General features: G+C 42.6%; 6 protein-coding genes across 6 annotated transcripts; 3 read left to right on the top strand and 3 right to left on the bottom strand.

Moving 5' to 3' along the window:
• Positions 1-310: 310 nt before the first annotated feature.
• On the bottom strand, positions 311-1,712 carry EAF01_003824 (uncharacterized protein). The gene is made up of 2 exons (XM_038912078.1): positions 1,193-1,712; positions 311-1,128 (listed from the first exon to the last, which is right to left on the bottom strand). The coding sequence occupies exons 1-2, from the start codon at positions 1,534-1,536 to the stop codon at positions 552-554; spliced, it is 921 nt and encodes a 306-aa protein (XP_038771762.1). The 5' UTR covers positions 1,537-1,712; the 3' UTR covers positions 311-551.
• Positions 1,713-2,559: 847 nt separating this feature from the next.
• On the top strand, positions 2,560-4,272 carry EAF01_003825 (uncharacterized protein; the record flags this gene model as incomplete). The annotated part of the gene is made up of 2 exons (XM_038912079.1): positions 2,560-3,654; positions 3,730-4,272. The coding sequence occupies 2 exons, from the start codon at positions 2,560-2,562 to the stop codon at positions 4,270-4,272; spliced, it is 1,638 nt and encodes a 545-aa protein (XP_038771763.1).
• Positions 4,273-6,294: 2,022 nt separating this feature from the next.
• Positions 6,295-7,081, top strand: EAF01_003826 (uncharacterized protein; the record flags this gene model as incomplete). The annotated part of the gene is made up of 2 exons (XM_038912080.1): positions 6,295-6,673; positions 6,747-7,081. 2 exons carry the CDS (start codon positions 6,295-6,297, stop codon positions 7,079-7,081), a joined length of 714 nt encoding a protein of 237 aa, XP_038771764.1.
• Positions 7,082-8,222: 1,141 nt separating this feature from the next.
• Positions 8,223-9,767, bottom strand: EAF01_003827 (uncharacterized protein; the record flags this gene model as incomplete). Its single annotated transcript, XM_038912081.1, has 1 exon — positions 8,223-9,767. One exon carries the CDS (start codon positions 9,765-9,767, stop codon positions 8,223-8,225), a length of 1,545 nt encoding a protein of 514 aa, XP_038771765.1.
• Positions 9,768-10,005: 238 nt separating this feature from the next.
• Positions 10,006-11,096, top strand: EAF01_003828 (uncharacterized protein). The gene is made up of 3 exons (XM_038912082.1): positions 10,006-10,347; positions 10,486-10,582; positions 10,669-11,096. The coding sequence occupies exons 2-3, from the start codon at positions 10,532-10,534 to the stop codon at positions 10,813-10,815; spliced, it is 198 nt and encodes a 65-aa protein (XP_038771766.1). The 5' UTR covers positions 10,006-10,347; positions 10,486-10,531; the 3' UTR covers positions 10,816-11,096.
• Positions 11,097-16,616: 5,520 nt separating this feature from the next.
• Positions 16,617-19,099, bottom strand: EAF01_003829 (uncharacterized protein; the record flags this gene model as incomplete). The annotated part of the gene is made up of 4 exons (XM_038912083.1): positions 16,617-18,692; positions 18,756-18,919; positions 18,977-19,032; positions 19,089-19,099. 4 exons carry the CDS (start codon positions 19,097-19,099, stop codon positions 16,617-16,619), a joined length of 2,307 nt encoding a protein of 768 aa, XP_038771767.1.
• Positions 19,100-21,499: the final 2,400 nt, after the last annotated feature.

The following is a 21,499-nucleotide window of genomic DNA, read 5'->3' on the forward strand; positions in this document are numbered from 1 at the left end:
AGTGCCGAGATTCTGTAAGAGACTAACTTAGGCTTTGATTGAATCGAAGCTATTACGTAATGGCTAAATATAGTATTGGTAACTCGAGTCACTCACTATTTCTGACAGTTGAACTTGGTTGTCTAGGAGAAGATCATTATCTCTAAATCTTCATTTCAATTTTTGTGGTTCATGATTTATTTTCCAGAGTTATCCCGTGAGATCAGTGAATGATCATTGCCAACCTCGGTACAGGTTAAACTTAGGTGACCGAAGGGTCTCCGATAAGGTCAGAATCATCCTAGATGAAATAGCACTACAAATTGCTTCTCAACGCCAGCGGCAATTGTTTTGCTTTTTAAATTTCGCTGCATAATACGATTACAGAAGTTGACCATGTTAACCAAGATGATTTCCGAATCAAATGAAAGTGGCTTAAATATGCCGATCAAGCATTTCAAAATGTTTCTCAATGGATGAGATAAGTTACTGGTTCAATTTAGATTAATGCTTTCCTTCTTACACATTTCATACACACTCGAAAGTTCTTGCTATACCCTTCAGAGCTCTCCCTATTCTGTATCATTCGGATGGAAAACCAATGCCCTAACCTCAATACTCTCTCTCGTCTTCTCCCCCTCATGTTCGGGATTGACAAACGCACTGTGCGGAACACGTCTCGCTCTCCCATCAGTTTTACTATCAAAACACTTGATCAGAAGTACTTCCTCAGGTGTCTGCTCATACAAATAGTTCCATTTATGACCCGGAGCATGACGCACAGAGTAAGTTTCTCCTTCGCGATCGGGATAAATAAGTTTGATTGGAACAAGATCTTTGTCATCAACTGAGTTGGCAGCCGCAACACCAAGGGGGTCTTTAAGAATTGTCTTAATGGGTCGCCAAACATTGATTATTTGGAAACGTCCTTTGAGAAGGTTCTCGGCTTCCTCCGGAAGATGATGTGTTACGCGACGGGGGCTGGCGGCATAGGATTGATCGATGTGAACGCGTTGAACAGGGCCGCGGACGACAACTGGGGTGGGATTCTTATTGATTGAATCAGCAGATACAGGTGCTGGGGCTCTCGTATCAAGAGCTTCACGACGGATTGTGTGGTCGAAGATGAAGATTTTGGATGCTCCGGTTCTATTTGCTTGTTAGTAGTCGGTCCACTTTGAATGCAAGCACGTGGAGCTATGTAACTACTGACTCCATTTTTAGCAATTCTTCGGTTTCTTTATAGTAATCTTTCTTGATCTTCTCCTCATCCACAAATTCTTTCTCCCGACTAACATGGTTCACGACCTGGAAACCGGTGGTGTCCAATGTATACTGGTCTTCCGAGCCGCGGATATCGTGGACAGTAACCTCAACCGAATGTACGGGACGATCATAAGTGCTAGGCTTACTCACGTAATTGGGCTCTGGAGGACTTCCATCTTCGGGATCAAGATAATAATTCAAAATTCCTCTAATATCGTGAGGTGTAGTGGGGGTGCTTTCGAGCTTGGCGATGTGCTCGGAGGGAGCTTGTTCAGTGAGTGTGGTGGACATTGTGCTAATGTATTTTCCAGAGATTTAATACTTCAAGTGAAGTCTGTTTAATTATATGATCAAAAGTCTTTTGAAATTGTGGATGTTGTGCTACAAACTTCGGAACCTGCAAGTATAAGTACTATTTTCACATTGAGATGCACCGATGTTGAAGCACCAAAAGGACCAACATAATTATTAATCCAGCATGATTTCAAAGCACGTATATTATTCAGATGCTCATTTGATGCTTTCTTCAACCCCGCATTCTTGTGCACGTTTGACAAAAATGGCGCAATGTCATGTTTTAATTAGAATTCGTAGGATAGGAAGGAAGTTCAACCCCGCCGTTAGTTTCGGAAAAGGAGTCGAGTCAATTTGCTCTTCCATTTCTCAAATTCGGTCGAATCTCACATAACCCCCCTCAAAAAACATCCGACACCTAATGTTTGATTTCAAAGCTCATGACAAAAGCAGATAAGAGATTAGGCAGCGTATGTCAAGGGATCATAAGGCCCGCCGTTTTCCGACGAATCACAAGGGAGGTTAAGAGAGCACGTAATTGTTGCATGAGATGATATATAGGTGTTGATCTACATGCAAGCTATTTTGTGTGGCTATGATTCGACATATGTCTTATGTAGTTCATATGGCATCATTGATATGGCTGGGCTTCGGTGGTAAGATAATGGTGAAATTGGAGGAGGATGAAACACGATAGTGGTTGAGCTGCTATCGATCTAAAATCTAAGACTGCTAAATGTACAGATTTTATATTGAAGATGAGTATTTCCAGATTTGAGCTTGCTCGCTGAAGTAATTCCTTTACTCTTTTATGATAGAATCCATTCTTCTGTGGTCGGATATTGCAATTCTATGTTCCGAATCATTACATTCCAACGCGATAACGACTTCACTTGTGGCTTTCATCTCAATACAATTGTCTGCAGTATTACGAGACTTTGTGATGCTAAATCAGTATAGCTATCTAATATCAGCGTATGAAACAATGCGATCGTAGCTCCGTCTTCAATATACCCCAAAATGTCGACATCAACAAGTTCCGCCGACTCATCAGCCCTCGAGTCCGAGCCTTTTCTCTCATCCCGCTCATCCTCCACTAACTACCTCTCCTCTCCGCCGTCCAAGCCCTCTCGTCAAATAGAAGATGACACCATTCTCGAAACCAGCACTTTAGGTCGTAACCTGTCCTGGTCAAGCGCCTACATACTCGTCATATCCCGAGTAATTGGCTCCGGAATTTTTGCAACACCCGGACCTATCCTCAAAACAACCGGTAGTATCGGTCTTGCCTTGCTTCTCTGGGTTGCAGGCTCGATACTTGCTTGGCTCGGTCTTCAAATTTCGTTAGAATATGGTTGCATGCTTCCTAGATCTGGAGGCGAAAAAGTGTACCTTGAGTTTACTTATCCACGACCTCGATTTTTTGCCAGTACGCTTGTAGCGGTACAAGCGGTACTACTAGGATTTACAGCAAGTAATTGCATCGTTTTTGGCGAATATGTGCTTTTTGCTTTTGGAATTGAGGGTACGGAATTAGGGCAAAAAGCTATTGCATTGGGACTCTTAACTTGGATAACAATCGTTCATGGATGTTTTCTCAGAAGCGGAATATGGATACAAAACTTTTTAGGATGGATTAAAGTAGGCCTAATTCTCTTCATGGCCCTAACCGGAATATTTGTCGTGGCATTTGGTGTAAAACTTCCGGAAACAGGAGCTCAAGTCTCTACATTATCCAGAGAAGGGTTTTCCTGGGATAGACTTTGGACTGGTTCAAATTGGCATTGGGGAACTTTGACAACCGCTATTTTCAAAGTTTCGTATTCATATGCAGGCTTGTCCAATTTGAATAATGTTCTTAACGAGGTTAAGGATCCGGTCAGAACGTTGAAAACTGTTGCGCCGGCTGCCTTGTTTACAGCTTGTTCGTTATATTTATTAGCCAATATTGCGTATTTATCAGTGGTTCCGCTGGAGGAAGTGAAAGAAAGTGGACAACTTATTGCTGCGTTATTTTTCGAGAGAGTCTTCGGTGATGTAGGGGGACGGATTTTATTGCCATTGGCTGTGGCGGTTAGTGCGGCCGGGAATGTTATGGTTGTTACTTTTACACTCGTAAGTTTTGAATCATTCATATCGCCATCTATGAGACACCATTCGCCAAATCTCAAATTGACCCTGCGTCACTAGGCCCGCGTAAACCAAGAGATAGCCCGTCAAGGTTTCCTCCCCTATTCTAAGTACCTCTCATCCTCAGCTCCCTTCGGTGCACCCCTCGGCGGTTTAATAGTCCACTACATTCCCTCCTTCTTCGTGATTGCCATTCCTCCTCGAGGTGACGTCTACAACTTCATCCTAGACGTTGAAGGTTATCCGAGTCAATTCGCAGCATTAGCTCTCTCTTTAGGATTAATCTATCTTCGCTATAGTCGACCAGACCTGAAAAGACCTTTCAAAGCGTGGCTGCCGGCTGTTTGGATTAGGATAGCGGTTTGTTTGGCGTTGATCGCAGGCCCCTTTTTCAAACCGACGAAGGGAAGCGCGGATGTGGGGTTCTGGTATGCGACATACGCTGTTGTGGGGGTGGGGATCATTCTTTTTGGGGTGGGCTGGTGGGCGATAGTGTTTTGGGGATTGCCACGTTGGGGTGGCTATAGAATTGAGGAAGAAGTGGGGATTTTGGGAGACGGAACGAGTGTTACGAGGTTGGTTAGGGTCAAGGCTGGAGAGTGAAGACTGATATAGTAGCATTGTGGTGGTTTATTTAGATATTTGGAATAGGAATTGGGATTGGGATTGAAATATGAATATGGCGCGATCCGGACCAATCTGGTTGATTTCTGACCCGAAGAAAGTTCGCAATATTTCATTCTTGCGGTATGAATTCACGATGGGAACATTGAAGCTCTTATTGGATAGCCGGGCAGCTAGGGGCTACATAAAAGCATAACAAAATGGCAGATGACAGGAACGTCACGTCAAGCCATTTGGTTCTTTGATAGAATCACTCTATACCAAGAAATGAGGGTCCAATTTCAGCTAGAATTCAACGACTTGAAAAACTTACAATCAAGTGACCTATCCCTGGGACGAAATAAGCACAGTACAAACCTGTGATACTTTTACTTCAAGCTTTGCATGGAGTGGCCCTAAGAAAGTGGAATGGGCTTTACAAGTAGAAGAGCTTTCCAGTGTTCGAATCGGATTCTATTCCCCTTCTTCGGCCAGGTAAATGTAATGTTGTGTAGTGTAATGGAGCTTGAGAGGTCGAGGGAAGATGAAAGACAAACCCACTTGTGGTAAAGTTCGGTCATTCGAAGGAAATGAATCTAGGCTCCTTCCCTATTCTAAAGATTCGGCAACTGCGCGATGGGGAAACTGAGCATTAGTTTGCAGAGAGGGAGCTCTTGTGTGCATTTGTAACAGCTCTCTCCAGTACCACATTCGAATTTGTCCCTTCAAAATCGCTCTAGCTATGACTTATCCAGGACTCTTAACTAACTCTCTCTAGCCCATTGTTGTATCTCATTTTGTTAATTGTCCGAAGGTCTTTCATTCCGGCGAATGATCTCGTTTGGCAGATTTGTAGAGAGGAAGGTTATTCTAATGATTTTGTTCGGCTCTGTGATCTCGCGAGGCGGCCGGCAAATTGGTCGAATTGTATTATCTATTCCGTTGAACTATAGTGCTATAATTATACTATGCCGCATACCGATGCCGATTCCTATTGTTGTTGTAGGGAGAATAACGCCAATGAAGAATAATAATGGTACCAAAGTTGTTTAAACAATAGTAACGGAACCAGTGTTGTGTTCGTGTGAGATGCTTAGTCATCAGAAATTCTTATGCCTTCGACTTTCGTGTACAAATCGCATTCATCTCATTTCTATCATCACAACCCCAACTGTTTATTTGTGCACTGCTGATAGCCACAATTCTATTGATCCATTAAAAATCGCAAGTATATCCGCCATGCTAAGTAGCGACGAAAAAAGGAAACCACATGTGCAATTCAATTCCAGCCTATCTGGAGATTCTTCGAGTCACGCTCTTGGGAATATTCTTTGCTTGGAGTATTTTGCCAAGTTTTCTCATTGAGCTTAAACTCTTCAGCCTCACTAGTGAACGACAGATCGAGACCACAGACAGTAGCTCGTGGAAGCTCGCTGGCCAATCGATTCAGCCGCCAAAAAAGAGGCGCTATAGTTGAACATTTACAGCTCGATTATTTATATCCTTCTATGTGTAAGTTTGGATGCCTGATATTCAATACATTGTTGCTAGTGCACAAGCACAGCTGGGCCATCTGAAACTTTGTTGATATCTCAATCCAATGACTAATCTGGGAGTTTCGAGCTAGCTATTGCCAAGAAGCGAATTTTCAACATGGACACCGTGATATAGGCAGAGAAAACTGTCACAATGAGCCGAGTCACCCAATATTGACAACTTCCTCCACAGAATAATCGTGCACGATCATGGACAAGGAGTTATCTTCTCGTAAACAAACCAATAAGGTTGTGATTTGCATAGTCTTCTTGCTTCTCAGAAAGAATGGACTTATTGTTGCCGGTCTCCATTATGAATATTTAAGGATGCGGTCCTATTCCCAATTCTAAGCAATGTTTCTTTAACTTGAGGAATATTCTCTTATACATATTCTCATTTTCTCAGTTGGTATTTCTGATTTTATTTTTTCTTCGGAATACAACCCATCTTCTCAAATCAAAACCATTATAGTTTCCGTTCACTATCATGTTTCTGTCTATAATCACAGTGTTATTTGTCATCTCGCCTTTTAGTCTGGTTGCTTCATTCACATGTACAACGTCGAATGCAATTTCTTGGGCCGAGAGTGGTAGTACAACAGGAGGGACAACAGACGGCTCTTCAGGCACATCTTCTTCAGATCCCTGTGCCGAATACGCAAACAATCCAAAAGCTTTACAGGCATGCTATGAGATGCAAAGCCAAGGTGAATGCAATGCTATTGGAGGATCTGCTTGTGGCAGCGGCGACGACGATGACGAGGAGGTGTTGATTTTAAGGACGCGTGATACTCTCTCTTGTTATAGCGATGAGACATGCTACGAATATACCGATGGATCATTGTTCTGTTTGAACGAAGAGACTGGTGAGCTCTCTGACATGGAAATGCCATGTTCTGCAAGCTTCATATTAACGACTGAAACTAATTGATCTTACAGGGGACTATGCAGATGATGTAGGAGGCTCTGGGAATGTCAATACTGGCGTGTATACAGGGCCAGATGGATCGCAAACAACAGTCGAGGGTGCATCTGCAACATCATCAAATATCAGAAGTTCTAGTACCAGCGCGACGGATTCAGACACAAGAACGACCTCTAGTACTGCCGCAGCTACGTCTTCCCCAATTTCTTCAGGCTCGAGGCCTGCCGGAGCCACTGGATCTGTTACTAGTTCCGCCAGCGCTACTGCACCAACTGCAAACTCGGGTAGTGGGAAAGTCAGGCCTGGGTCTGCTATGGGAGTCTTGGGCTTGATCGTAGCATTGATTTAGTGGTTCTACTTCTAGTATACTACTGGAGGGGCAGAATCTTATTTTTATGACCCTGCCAACTTTTGTATCTTATCTAATACACCTGCAAAAGCTTCATAATCTCCAGCCCCAGTCGTGCAAAAATTCCAAAACGGGAGAAATAAAGAGCTTGAATTAAAGTTCTGACATCCGATTGACAGACTATTGATTAAGATCTCGAGATTGATAAAATTGATGAAATGCTTCCTGTCCGAAGTTTCTGACGTTGGATAGAGGCTCGCAGCATGTTCACTTCCAATTTGCTCTCATTTAATCGTATCTTTTCCAATACCTTCTTTCATTTCTCAAGTTGCATAATCTACATGTAAGTGGCCAGGCATAAATATTGTGCATGGGATTGATTGGCATAGCTCTTTCCAAAAGGCGACTCTTTTCTTTTCCGTAATTGCATCAGTAGGCTTTCATAGATCTTCCCTGGGATTCCTTATATTCACACGTAGAGCGAGCGCACTCCTGGGACAAAATCCAGAATGACAACGGATAATTGGACGCCTCGGCATCCAACTATCCATGCATTCTTGACTATACATCAAGAAGACCGGGCTCAGAACATCTTACTTTCTCAATATGTGTGTAACCCGTTTCGAATTGAGACGTAGTCGTCAACCTTCCATGTCGTCATCCCAACCTTACGACACACATGAATACCCCGCGCCCACTATTTTCAGCAGCACCTCTGACAAATAGTCATTAGTGACACCTCACAGAATATGCACTCAACAAACGTCATGCCATCGTTACACTCATTGCTTTTTTGTGGAAACTTAATCACATACTAGGCTCAAGCGCAGTGTCGGGAAGAACGGAGGATTCTCGCTTAAGTCATTGATCATTGGGAGTTTCGCGTTTGCAAACTGAGTCTGTCCGGCTGACCAGCCAATTGTTCGGCTAACTGAATATCTCAACCCCCGAATAAAGCCTCGTGCAGTAGGTAGCCGCGAGGATTCACTTCAAATGGACAACAAAATCTGGGGCTTGCCGACCACTCTGCCTGCTTTTAAAAGAAAAAGTAAGTCAACTACCCCACTTTCCGACCACCCCCTGTTTCCGACCACCTAAAAAATTCATATTATCTACACTTAAAACTTTAATAACTCAATAACTATTGAACTTCAATGAAATCGCCTGTAGAATCACTTTCTATAGCACTAGAGCTATCATCTACCTCATCTTCACGATCTCCAGCTTCAATTTGTGTACGCCTTATAGCTCTAATCCCTGCGAACTTCGAATTTGGAGATACCACAACCTTTCGCCTTTTTCTAGGTAATGCTTCATCTAATTGATATTCTAGCTTTCTAATCTTATTCTCTGCCTCTAAGGGTTCATAATCCTTAGCATCGAATCCTTTTATAATCTTGCGAAATAGTAATCTTCGTGTTGGCAAATCGATCTCCTTCTCTTGAATCATTATATCTCTATATTTTCTGATATCGGCTCCTTTTTGAGGGGTTTTCCATTGAATAAACGATGAATATATATTCCATTGAAGAATAGGATCATCATCAGATTCAGGATTAAGTGATAAAACCTCTCTATTGCTATTTTCAAGCAAAAGTCGACTCATAAGAGGTTTAGCCATATTTTTGGGCCAAAGACCACTAGCTTGCCACCCAGACTTGATATTTTGAATAGTTAAACCTTCTATTCTAGCCTTCTGATAGCAAGAAAGGAAATTGCGCTTTCCAATTGGTGAGGAATCGGATAATAGACTTAATTTATTAAGTTCGATTCGATATGCACTTTTTAGGGGTGAGAACACAGATAAATCGAGTGGTTGTAGTACGTGTGACGTATGTGGTGGGAGAAGTAAGAGATATATGTTGTTATTAAAGCATTCTAACATAAATGCTGTAGTTTCATGGCTTCCGTGTCCGTCCAAAATGAGGAGTCTTGAATTTTCCGGCTGAATAGGGGTAGTTTGAGGGATATAGATCTTTTTCAGCCATTCTAAAGCTGTAGCATCTGTAGTCCATCCATTTTCTGTAGCGGTAAAGTTCCAACCCTTGAATAGAGTCAAATCTGTTGGAAACCATTGTTGTTGAACTGATTTTCCCTTATATATTACAAGGGGAGTAATGCTTTTTCCATTGGCTGAAATGCATTCTATAAAAGAGGTCCAAATTCGAGATCCAGGTTGCTTTTTTTGAATAAATCTTCGATCAGTGCTTCCTACTACTAGTCCATTAAGACCCTGACCCTCCATTATACCTGCTTCATCCATATTCCATCTGTTGGCCGGCTTAATAGCCTTGATTTCAGGGATTGCGAGGTTCCGGAACCACTTCTTAATAATATCAGATGTAGCACCTGAAACTCGTGCAGAATCGATTTGATGTTGCTTCTTAGTTCCAATATTAGGATGCCTTCGAAAAAAGCTATGTATCCATTTCTTTCCAAGTGAGGGATCCTCCCCTCGTACAATAAGGAGGTGCTCTGCCATCTCTCTGATTTGACGATGTGTAGGGCTAGTACCAAGAGCTTCCTGTACTAATATCCATTCTGCTAGTCGATTCTCCTGAATTGGAGATAACTTTTGAAGTATTTGGGCGCCTTTTTGATGCGAAAACTCCACCATATATTCGATCGTGAAGTGTGGTACGTGGAACACCATAATCCAAGCTAGCTCTTCGTATGCTTGCTCCATTTGTAATCGCTCTAAGAGCCTCTGCGATATCTTCTTCGGTATATCTATTCTTCATACCACAATTATAATAATATCAAAATTTCAAATCAATTGATTAAAGCATTGTTGAGTTATTCAAAGTATAAATTTTATAATTACTCAAAGCGGTGTGGTTTTTGAGGTGGTCGAAAAGAGGGGGTGGTCGGAAAGTGGGGTAGTTGACTTATGCAGTAAAGCAAACAATACTTACCGCCATTCTTTTATATAATTTCCCAGTGAAAAATCTTATGATGTGAAATGGGCTGCAACATTCGTCGATGGAATCATGCTTTATGATCACTTTCAAAATCCCGAAGAGAGGCGGTGGGCGTGGTAATTGATGTACATTCGCTTTGCCTGATTTGGAATGCATGCAGTCAGTGAGCCTCATCGGCAACATACATCTTATACACTTTTCTCCTTTTCTTGCTCCTGAAGTCCTGAGCTTGAGGATATATGTTGGCCATTCTTCCACTCTTTAATCGTTTTCCCTAATCAAGCCATTTCATCACAAGTCGCATAGATACATACACACAAAAATACAGCCAGCCAACCAAAAACTGTGAGTATTTGGTTCTTCATCCTCACATTTCCTAGTTTTTAACTCATTTCGGAAATTTTCATTCGGCACATTCTGTTGTCAATCCTGTTGAAAGAGTCGTTGTGTTCATAATGTATTACTGACCACTCAACGAAACAGACAAGCCTCAACTTTCTACCCACAACAACCTCAACAACTAGCAATTATGCCTGCTCACATGACCAAAGATGATGCTTCACGCATCCAATCAACTCAAGTACGTTTCTTCTTTTCTTCCTCTCTACCTACCCAATAGTCTCCGTAGTATATCACCGCAGCCCAAGCTAACAAATCTTACAACAGGCCCAAGGTGGTAAAGATATGTCCTCTTCAGGATTTGCGGCGCGCGCTCAAGGAGCTGGCGATCGTAACGCAAACGCTGGTGGAGCCGCAGCTGGCCAAGGTACTGGTGGTGGAAATGCAGGTCAAGCTGGAACAGACAAGAAGTAGGATAGGATGAGATTGACGTTCAACATCAATTTTGGTCTACCAGGCCAATGAAAGCTCGATTGATGTTGCCATTGTTTTGTTCGTAAGCAGGGTGCTGGGATTGGATGATGAAACCTTGGAGGAGACAATGAGATTTGAGTAGCTTGGGGAGGTGATTGTCAGATTTTGGATCGTAGATCCTAGCCATTCGTTTTGGAATAGCAATGAAACGCGATCATTGCTGTAGTTTTTTTGCTTTCATTTGGCCTCATGAAAAGTGATCAAATACCCTCAATACTGCTGTTCTGGGGACTAGCCGATCTAGTCCTACTAAGCGAGCCCATCTCCTCACTATTGTCATACCTCTAGGCGCCAAAAGCTTTTCTAAACATCCCAATATTTCGTCATTATGGAACTTTTAATACCTGTTTCCACTTATCTCTCCTGAGAAATGCAGACAGATAATTAATTCATATAGTCTACCCCTACTTGAAAAGTTGAGAGATTGCCATCAAGCGAAAATTACACCAGAATTCATGTGCTGCTGGTGTGTATAACTTTTGCTCAATTACGGGGGGGATTGCCCTATTCACTGGCTGAATCGATCTGAATCGACGGAGAGAATCGTCAGGCAATCCATTCAAGAAATGGCAATGAATACCCTTGTTCACAACAGAAACAAATACAAATTCAACATTCTAGCTCTCCTGTCAACATTCTTTCCACTCTCTTACACCAGCTAGTTCTCCAACTGCACAATCCACCACCTTTACTCTCTCGTTCTTCTTGTTAGAAAACTATACTTGGATACTTGCAACTTGATTGGAAACATAGATGGGCCTGTGACTGTGTGTTCCGACAAAATTGCAACTGGGGGGGAGAGAGGAAGGTCGCGAGACACTAGTGAATCTTATTTACCTACATCCACCTCGATACCTTGAGCCCATCTCCTTACCATGCCATTCCCTTACTCTGATTTGCTATATAAATTGCTCTTCTTTTGACCCGCACTGAAAATGCACAAAATTCTCACAAGACATTGCTACTTTATTTAGGAGTGGGGTGAAAGTTGTGTTTCGTCAGGATTTCACCTTGAAGGACCTCAATCTCCGCAAGCACTAACACGTCGGAAATACACGTTTGATATCTCCCGAATATATTCATAGCCTCTCAAAGCTAAATTCAGAATTCACAAGCAAATTCACTATGTTATTGGCAATGTAAATTACACCCGTGAGCTCCAGTCGAAATTTCTATTCCAGAACTCCCCAGAAAATTGAATACTCAGAGATTAGGATCAGAACTTATCAATGAAGTAATTCCAGTAAAATCTAGCTAAGCCATGTCGTTCCCTTTCACCTATTGCATCGGACGGGCTGTAAAAACGACAATAAACAAAGGCAGAGATCAGACGGCGCAGATGGGAACTGGTGAATATAGAACAGTTGAGATTAATGACAATAAAACAAAATACAAATTGAATGACAATGACGCAAATCCCAAAATCCAGAGCCATAGTTCTATCTTAATTTCTTTTCCACTCCTCTCCAGATTGCTTCTTGATACACATCGACATTCCTTGTCACTTCAATCACGCATGGAAATGGACAGCCATTATACTCTGCCCACATCTTAGTTGCAATCTTGATGATCCCAAAACTACGGAATACCTCAAGGTTTAAATAACCTCGTATTCCGTTCCAACAACCTCTTTGATCCTGATGACTCAGCTTAGGTCAGTCATGCGCAACAACTTACTTTGAATTCTTGCGCATGCACGAGAGATGAAGGGTTATTCACTAATCTTTCCCTTAGACCCCTCTTTCACCCCTCATCTCAAAGCCTCACCCCGCTCTACTGACCACCCACTCTCCCAATCATTCACATCAAGATCTCTCCAAAGACAATGTACAAATAACACCTCATCTCCTGTCTAATTTCAAACAAACAAACAGGAAGAAACTTGTACTGAAAAGAAAGTTGTCTGCTTGAAGCTCAAATATTAAGGGCTGGGTAAAATCAGGATTTGAGGTCCACTACTTTTCTTGGAAATAGAAGATAATCAAGGTGTTAAGCGATGAAAATACAGAGGATATTAGACAGTTACATATAGAGAAACGATAGTAATTTTTAGGAATATTAGTAAATCGATGACAACAAAAGATGCTAGAGATAAACAAGAGCAGAAACGAGATTACAGAATCCCATTGTTGTCTCCATCTATTTCCTTCCACTTTCCGCATCTCATCTTTCTTGCCATCAACAAGCTTCCCACATCGAATCCGAAAACCACAAGTCTTACCCATAAGTCCCACAAGTAGAAATATTCAGGGTCGTACCTGCTGGTAGAACATCCCTAATGACTAAAGATCCGGGTTTTTTGATCCTTATATCTTCGCCAAATTTTTGTCCCGTGCCTGCTATATCTTCTTAGTTCTCGAACTCTAGAAAAGCACTCATGTGCTATGTAAAGGTCAAGGTAAATGCAAATGTATGCCGAATAAAAAAACGAATGAATTCACTCACTGAAATCACTGAAAATATCTAGAATCAAATTCTCTCAGCTCATCGCCCCGCACTCCTTTGCCTTACAAATCATCCTTATACAGACCCTCCTTAAATTGGCCTATAAATAAATTATCACTTATTCAATCCTATTTATTCGACATACAAAGTTCTGCTTACCAGTAGATCATCAGTCATGTTGCATCGGAATTTGGATGTTGTAGGGGTATATCCATTATGAATACAAAACTCAACTCCTGAGCTGAAATCCAGTTTCTGTATAGAGAATTAGGAAGCTGCACTTAACGCAATGACGAGATTAAACAACGCCTACTGAACAGATGACAATAGCAACTATTTAACTCTCAATTGCCAGACGAAAATAAGAACAGAACCAACGACAACAAGACAACATAAACAATAGTACAAACAATTACCCCTGACCATACCCCATTTAACTCTCACCATCTATCACTCACCAAATCCATCTTCTTTCCTGTTCCTTGAATCGTCTTTCAGACTCCAGAAATCACCAGTCCTTTAACGATAATTTCATCAACTCGCACCCATAAGGATCCTAAACCTGGGGACTCCTCGATCTTTATGTAACCTCCTCATTCACTTGAGAGTTCTAAAAAAGAATTCACTTCTATGGGGGAAAAATCGGCTAAAAGCTACCTGCTTTCACTCTTTACGCAAACTTTGTCCTTATGACCCCTCAAATCAAGTACCTTCTTCTTCCTCCAGTACCCCGCTTTCGCTTACCCGCATATCATCACTAGGTCCCTAGGTAGGCCTACAGAATTAATATATAAGTACACTCTCCTCCATTGACTTCCATCCCAGATCTGGAAAGCTCAAAAAGTAATGGCATTCAGAGAAAAGAGCTTGGCCAAGAAGACCAAACACCGTGTGCGGGTTCCATACAGGTACCTATTGAAGTGTGTCAGCAGTATGATTTCTAAATGGAGAGTTGTGCGGAGAGGAAGAGAAAAGACGAAATGAAAACATCACAAATGACAATTAACATTTCGGTGGAAATGATTCCGATGATAACAAAAATAACAAAGTAAACGACAATCAGACAGTATCGAAACCTTCCCTTCCCATCCCATGTTCTGCGTCTTCAATCACAAATCCAGCTCTTCTCATTCACTCCATCACCAGTCTCTCTGTCTAACCTCCTGAACCCTTCTTTCCATCCACACTCCTTATTCCCAACCTCGAGATCATCAATCCGTCAGGTGTGCTAGAAACTTTCAACACACAAAGTAGCCCCCAACTCGAGGACCAATGGATCTTTATATAGATACAACCTCTCAATACTTTTCCCGACCCCATTTCCACGGAATCTTTTTTATACACTCCACACACTAGAATTCGAACACCCCTCAACTACTCCAGACCAAAAACATCATGATCATCAAAAGATAATGTCTTAGCAGCCAAACATCATTGAACTTGACCCTAAGATTTGTCATATAAACTAAAATGTGTAGGAAAGCCGTATACAGCGTCTTTGACTAATGTCCTTCTATAGGAAGACAGGATGTAAACCCGGGGCTTATAACACCGAGCGAGTAACGAGGGGGGGGTGGAAAATTTCGATAATCGGGGAGGACGCCTGATGTGCATGCACGGCGTTTTGGAGGAGGAAAAAAAAGAAGAAAAAAAAAGAAAAAGAAAGCACAAATATTTGTGATTGTGGCAATGCTACGGCTTTGAACTCCCAATCAAGAATAAAGACCTCTCCCCATCACCAAAACAAAACAACCCGAATAACACAGATCTCGCCCGCGACCGCCTCCAAGTCGCTCATCCACACCCTCTACAATAAAATCTTCGTATGATGATGCGTAGCAGGTTTCTGCTCACAGTCCTCACAGTCCCCACCAGCTACAACGGTCCGACCCACGTCCTAATTCTCTACAAACATACCCTCATCCGCAAAAGACCATTCCATTACGTCCGACCAGTAATCCTCCACGCTGGTAAATTCCTCTTCGACTCAACACCCAGACGAAATCTACCGCACCTGAAGTGTTCTGCTTATCAGCCCCCGCCACCGAATCTTAAAGATACAAAAAGCAACAACAGTAGGTATTGTTAGTATACCAAGCTCAGAGCTGCGGATTCCCCCCCCCCAAAAAACTACCGTGACAACCTCGCGACGCGGTTTCCGGGCTAACGAGTATATAAGCCCAGTGACCATGGCAATCTTCTGCGAAGTATATGACTCCAGATACGTCTTGATACCGGGCCTGTTCATACTCCCGGGGATATACTCAGACGTAAGACGATGAATCCGATCTGAGATGTTGCAAACTCAGCATGATCATAGACATCTTTTTGGAAGCTCGGCTCGCACGCAGTCTTTATTTTCTCCGCAATTGAGTGGACTTTCTCTTAGCAGTGTGTTTATTGAAGCGCGAGAGATGATGAAGGAATATGTTTAGGAAGTATACAGCAAGAGGATCACTAACGATAAAAGAAGGAAAGTAATGACAAGAAATATTGTAGAGAAAACATTCATACTTGTCATCCACTAGTGGGTGCATAGATTGACGGGACATTTCCCAACTTTCAAAAATTTGACAAATTTATTCTTCAATTGTTTGATATTAGAATTCATTCTTTACTTGTTTGATCTCGAATAAACAATTATGATAATTCTTAAAATATGAAATTGAATATATCACAAGATATCTATAAGTCTATTTTTGGAGTGTTCTGTTAGTCTGTACACTTACTGGTAATCACAGAAGCAAAGATTTCACTCAAAAAATGAAGAGAACCCCTAAACACACAAGGTACTACAAGAAACTTCACATCGCTTCACATCACACATAATTACAAATGACACAAAGTTTTTCCCGGTTGAAGAGGGTATATTTTACTACTTTTATCATATCTACCATCCTCCACCAAATAACTACTCATTGTCGTCCTCCTTCACTATCATCAAAATAATAAAGTTGGTTTAACGTCACAAGAGTCCCAAAATCCTCATCCCCTTTTTTTCATTTCCCATCATATTTCATATGTCATTCATGCGCCACGCCACCAAGATGTCCGGTTGATGGATCATCTGTTACCCACCGAGGGACTACCGCCCTATGCTGTTGAAAACTCCCAAGCAACGCTCACAATAACAATTCGCTTTTGTCTTAAATGCCCCAACCAAGAAACGCCGATGTTGAAGTCGTTCCCATTGGCTAAAGAACCGCAGACATTATAATAGATAAAAAAAGAAAAAAAGCTCATAACATCATCTTCAAATCACATCCCCTATTAAAAATATGGATGGGAAAAGAAATTTATGCCTTGTTGGCATACTTTTGACGGTAAAACTTGGCAGCGTTGACCATGTTGGTCAAAGCAGCCTTGGTCTCAGCCCATTGACGAGTCTTAAGACCACAATCCGGATCGATCCAAAGTTGCTCAGGCTTGAGGAATTGCAACATCTCCTCAATTCTGTCCTTAATCTCTTGCTCGGATGGAACACGAGGAGAGTGGATGTCATAAACACCTGGACCAATGTGACGTGGGTAAGCCTCATCAACAAAGACCTTGAGGAGCTTAGCATCAGACTTAGAGTTCTCAATGGAGAGAACATCAGCGTCAAGAGCAGCAATGGCGTGGAAGAAATCCTGGAATTCAGAGTAACAGAAGTGAGAGTGGATTTGGGTGGAATCTTGAACACCAGAGACGGAAAGTCTGAAAGACTTAACAGCCCAGTCAAGGTAAGCCTCACGCTCCTTTCCACGACGAAGAGGGAGACCCTCACGAAGAGCTGGCTCATCGACTTGAATGACGTAAACACCAGCAGCCTCAAGATCAACAACCTCATCACGGAGAGCCAAAGCAAGTTGCTCAGCTTGGACAGATTGATGAACATCATCACGAGGGAAGGACCATCTCAAACAAGTGATTGGACCAGTCAACATACCCTTCATTGGCTTCTTGGAGATGGAGACAGCGTATTTGGACTCCTTAACAGTCATGGGTGCTGGGCGAGAGATATCACCAACGATGATAGGAGGACGGACACAACGGGAACCATATGATTGAACCCATGCGTGGGTGGTGAAGGCATAACCATCGAGACGTTCACCGAAGTATTGAACCATGTCGTTACGTTCTGGCTCACCGTGAACGTAGACATCAAGGTCGAGTTCTTCTTGAACCTTGACAACATCTTGAATCTCCTTCTCAATGAACTTCTCGTATTCCTCAGCAGTGATTTCACCCTTGGTGAACTTGTTACGTTGGATACGGATCTCCTTAGTTTGTGGGAAAGAACCAATGGTGGTGGTTGGGAAAAGAGGAAGACCCAAAGCCTTTTGTTGTTGAGCAATACGTTCTGGGAACTCGGAGATTCTGTTGTAATCCTTCTCGACAATCTTGGATTGACGCTCCTTGACCTTAGGGTCGTTGGTTCTCTTGGAAGAAGCACGAGCTTGGATGGACTTGGCGTTAGCCTCGAGCTCAGCACGGACGGAAGCTGGTCCCTCGGTAACAGCCTTAGCGATGATGGCAACTTCAACAACCTTCTCGGAAGCGAAAGAGAACCAATCAGCAATTTCTGGGTCAAGATTCTTCTCGCTTGCAAGAGTGTGTGGGGTGTGGAGAAGGGAAGAGGAGGTGGCAACAATGACACGGTCCTTTCCGAGCTTTTGAACAGCAGACTCAACAGTCTCAATAGCACGCTTGAGGTTGGTCTTCCAGATGTTACGTCCATCAACAACACCAGCGGACAAGATGGTCTTGGATCCCAAAGCGGAGATGACAGTCTCCAATTGCTCTGGGTTGCGGACCAAATCAACGTGAACAGCATAGATGTCAGTTGGGAGAGCATCAATGTTGTGAACAATGTCACCGAAGTATGTGGCGAAGACAATCTTTGGGATCTCATCACCTAAGCTGACGAGCTTCTCGTAAGTTGGCTTGAAAGCAGCCTTGGTCTTGGATGGAAGATCGAAGACAAGGGTTGGCTCATCAATTTGAACAGTCTCGGCACCAGCAGCCTTCAGTTGCTTCAGGAGCTCAATGTAAACTGGGAGCAGGTTGTCCAAAAGGTCAATTGGGTCAACGGTTTGTCCGCGGTCTGGCTTTCCGAGGTGGAGGAACGAGACCGGACCAACCAAGACTGGTCGGGTAGTGATACCAGCATCCTTGGCTTCCTTGAATTCACGGACAGCCTTTGGGTCTGAGGTGAGCTTGAAAGATTGGTTGTCTTGGAGAGTTGGCTTGACGTAATGGTAGTTAGAGTCGAACCACTTTACCATCTCCAAGGATGGAACATCAACACCATCACGTTGGTGACCACGTCCCATAGCAAAGTATTGATCGATGGGGTCGAGACCATGCTTGGTATATCTTTCTGGGGTAGCCTGTAAAAAGAAGAGTTAGTGACATGTTACATTTGAATCTGCAGAGAAGATTGGAATGCTTACGCCAAAATCTTGGATGTGAGTAAGAACTTGATCGTAGAGGGCGAAGTCGTTGGATGGGATGATATCGACACCGGCATCCTTTTGGATCTTCCAGTGAGCAAGACGAAGTCTCTTTGCCTCAGCAAGGAGATCATCTTGAGAGATCTTTTGAGCCCAGTATGCCTCTATTGATATTTGTTAGTATTCAATGTGGGGTAGCATTTTGAGGTAACAAATCTTACCAGTGGCTTTCTTGAGATCTCTAAGAGCTCCCATGCGAGGGAAACCAAGAACGGATCTATAATTGATGTGATTAATAGCTGTAGGAGTAGATGGCAGATGGAGACAACTTACGATTGAACCATATTTGCGGTAGTGAAATGTGATGAAGTTCGAAAAGTAAAAGGTGGGTGAAGTCGAAGTATTTAAACCGACCACGGATTGCGTGCTAGAAGATGAAACTAGACAGCGAAGTCGGAGAGTGATTGGTTGATCGAACGCTTGTTCTATTCGATTCTATGGAGAGAACGGAAGAGGAGAAAGTAAATTGAAATGAAGACTCCGAATCGAAGTTCCAAGTGATCCCTTGATGGTATTTGTAGTCAAAAGGAAGAAGAGAAGGAGTGAAGCGGTGTGTGTGTATGTATGTATGTATGTGTGTATGTGTGTATGTGTGTATGTGTGTGAGAGAGTAAGAAGAAAGATGGGAAAGGAAGAAGAGGAGAGAATCTTTTCTTATTATTTGTCTTTAATCAGTGAGAGAAGAAGATTGGCCGGCCCTTGAGAGGCAAACACCCACCCACCACCATCCATCCATCACCCACCCCTCTCTTTACTTTTTCTACCTACCCTTGTCTTTGAGGAACCCCGCCTAGGACTAGCGTTGAGAATGGAGTCAAAAGGTCCAAAGTGAGGTACGAGATAAGAATGCTAACACGTGATTTGCAGAGATTTCGGACACTTGGATCTGGGAGAGATCTGTGTTGGTGGGTTGGTGGGTTGGTGTGTTGGTGGGGTCAATGAGTTATCAATTGCCAGGTGAATTACGATTATTTACTATGTAGTGTTGGAAGACGTTATTGGCAATGGCAATTCTCTTCTCCATTGCCACTAAAGACCATCAAATGGGTATGGTATTGGTCTGCTTTCATTCCATTCCATCCCATTCAACAACTTACAGTACTGTATCCCTTTCATCTACAAAGCGAGAGAACAATATCATCTAGCTGTATTGTTCTGAAATATCAATCAATCAACCCTTTAATGATCTCTCAGCCTCTCTCTCTCTCTCTTCAGAATCTCCATTCCTGATAACTGGCACACAAAACTGCACAGACACGTAGACACTACCTATCACCTCGGGATACAGAGTTTCTTTCTCTCTTCACTCAATGGATGAATGCATGTAGTGTATCATATGTGTTGCGTAGATGTGTGTATGTGTATATGTACAACAGCAACAACAACAATAGTCACACTAGGTACTCGATGTATCTGATTCATGACCCTTTGATCAATCAGTAGCACAAACTCATCCAGTGAAAACGCGTAGACTCTTCCACCTCCTCATACACCAACCAACCACCACTCTATACACCAACCACCCCTCTATACACACCCCCTCTCATACCCCCTCCCACACCCCCTCCCATCCATCCCTCCAATTCGCCCCCAACCTTCCCCTCCCCACTCAAAAACCACCCACCAAACTCAAACTCAAACTCATCACCCAAACCCCACTCTCCAAAATAATAATAATAATAATAATAATAACAATAACCGCAAACATCAATAATAATAAAATGCTTCGGCCCCTTAGCCCCGTCGGTCCCTGGAAATCGGCCTCCGAACACGCACCGCACCCCTAATGCACACCAGACCAGACCAGGAACATCAATCCTCCGGACTCATCCGTACTTTCTTTTTCTCTCTCTCTCTCTCTCTCGTCGTTCGATTGATGCTCCCATTAACTTGGTGCTTTTTTTCTATCTTCCATTCAAGGGTCATCCCATTCATTTCTCTACACTTATTTTCTTTCAAAACACGAACACGAATGTGAATAGATTGATTGGTTGTCAAGTTCATTATCGATTGATCGATTGATTGCTTGTCACCATCACACACAAATTCATCACCAAAAAGCATTCAAAACATAACATGTTGGTCATAATCTTCATTAACATTTCTCTTTCCCGGCCATATCTTATCTTGCCTTGGATTTTGCCGCCTGGTATTGGTATCTAACTATTCTCCGTTCATCCATCCAGTCCTCCCCAGCCCATTTCCGCCATCCTCATCTAATCATATCCATGAAGCCTCATCTAAAAAATCCTCCCCACATCTTCCACCGGTCAAAATACCAATTCCAGCGTATGACTTAATCAGAACCACAACAAACTCGAGCGCGAGCTCATCCTTATACCAATTGCTTCTGGGTGCCACACAGACAACCCCTATCAATAATCTGAATGCACCACCTAGAGTTCCCACACCAGAATGCATGATTTCCTTTTCATATTCCACAACTCCATCCACCCCATCTTTCCCAACCATACCAGAACAGACATACCCTAATAAACCTCACTGCTCACTTATTCCTTTGAGCTTGCGGAATAAAAACAATACAAGGTAGAATCAAAAAAGAAAAGAAAATGTGCTAGAAAAAGATATGATGTACAATTCCCATTCGACCAGTATACAATTATAAGTATAAGAAGAGCTTTTTTTATCCTTCCATGGGCCGAGTCTTGATACCCAAATGTGAC

This window comes from Botrytis porri (assembly GCF_014898465.1).
Source record: "Botrytis porri strain MUCL 3234 chromosome Unknown BPOR_005, whole genome shotgun sequence".
Taxonomy (NCBI): Eukaryota; Fungi; Ascomycota; class Leotiomycetes; order Helotiales; family Sclerotiniaceae; genus Botrytis; species Botrytis porri.

Excerpts from the sequence above, each read along its gene's own strand:
- EAF01_003828 (XM_038912082.1), top strand. The coding sequence starts at position 10,532 with ATGCCTGCTCACATGACCAAAGATGATGCTTCACGCATCCAATCAACT. Across the intron at positions 10,583-10,668 it reads CACGCATCCAATCAACTCAA|GCCCAAGGTGGTAAAGATAT; the intron begins GTACGTTTCTTC and ends ATCTTACAACAG.
- EAF01_003824 (XM_038912078.1), bottom strand. The coding sequence starts at position 1,536 with ATGTCCACCACACTCACTGAACAAGCTCCCTCCGAGCACATCGCCAAG. Across the intron at positions 1,129-1,192 it reads GAAGAATTGCTAAAAATGGA|AACCGGAGCATCCAAAATCT; the intron begins GTCAGTAGTTAC and ends ACAAGCAAATAG.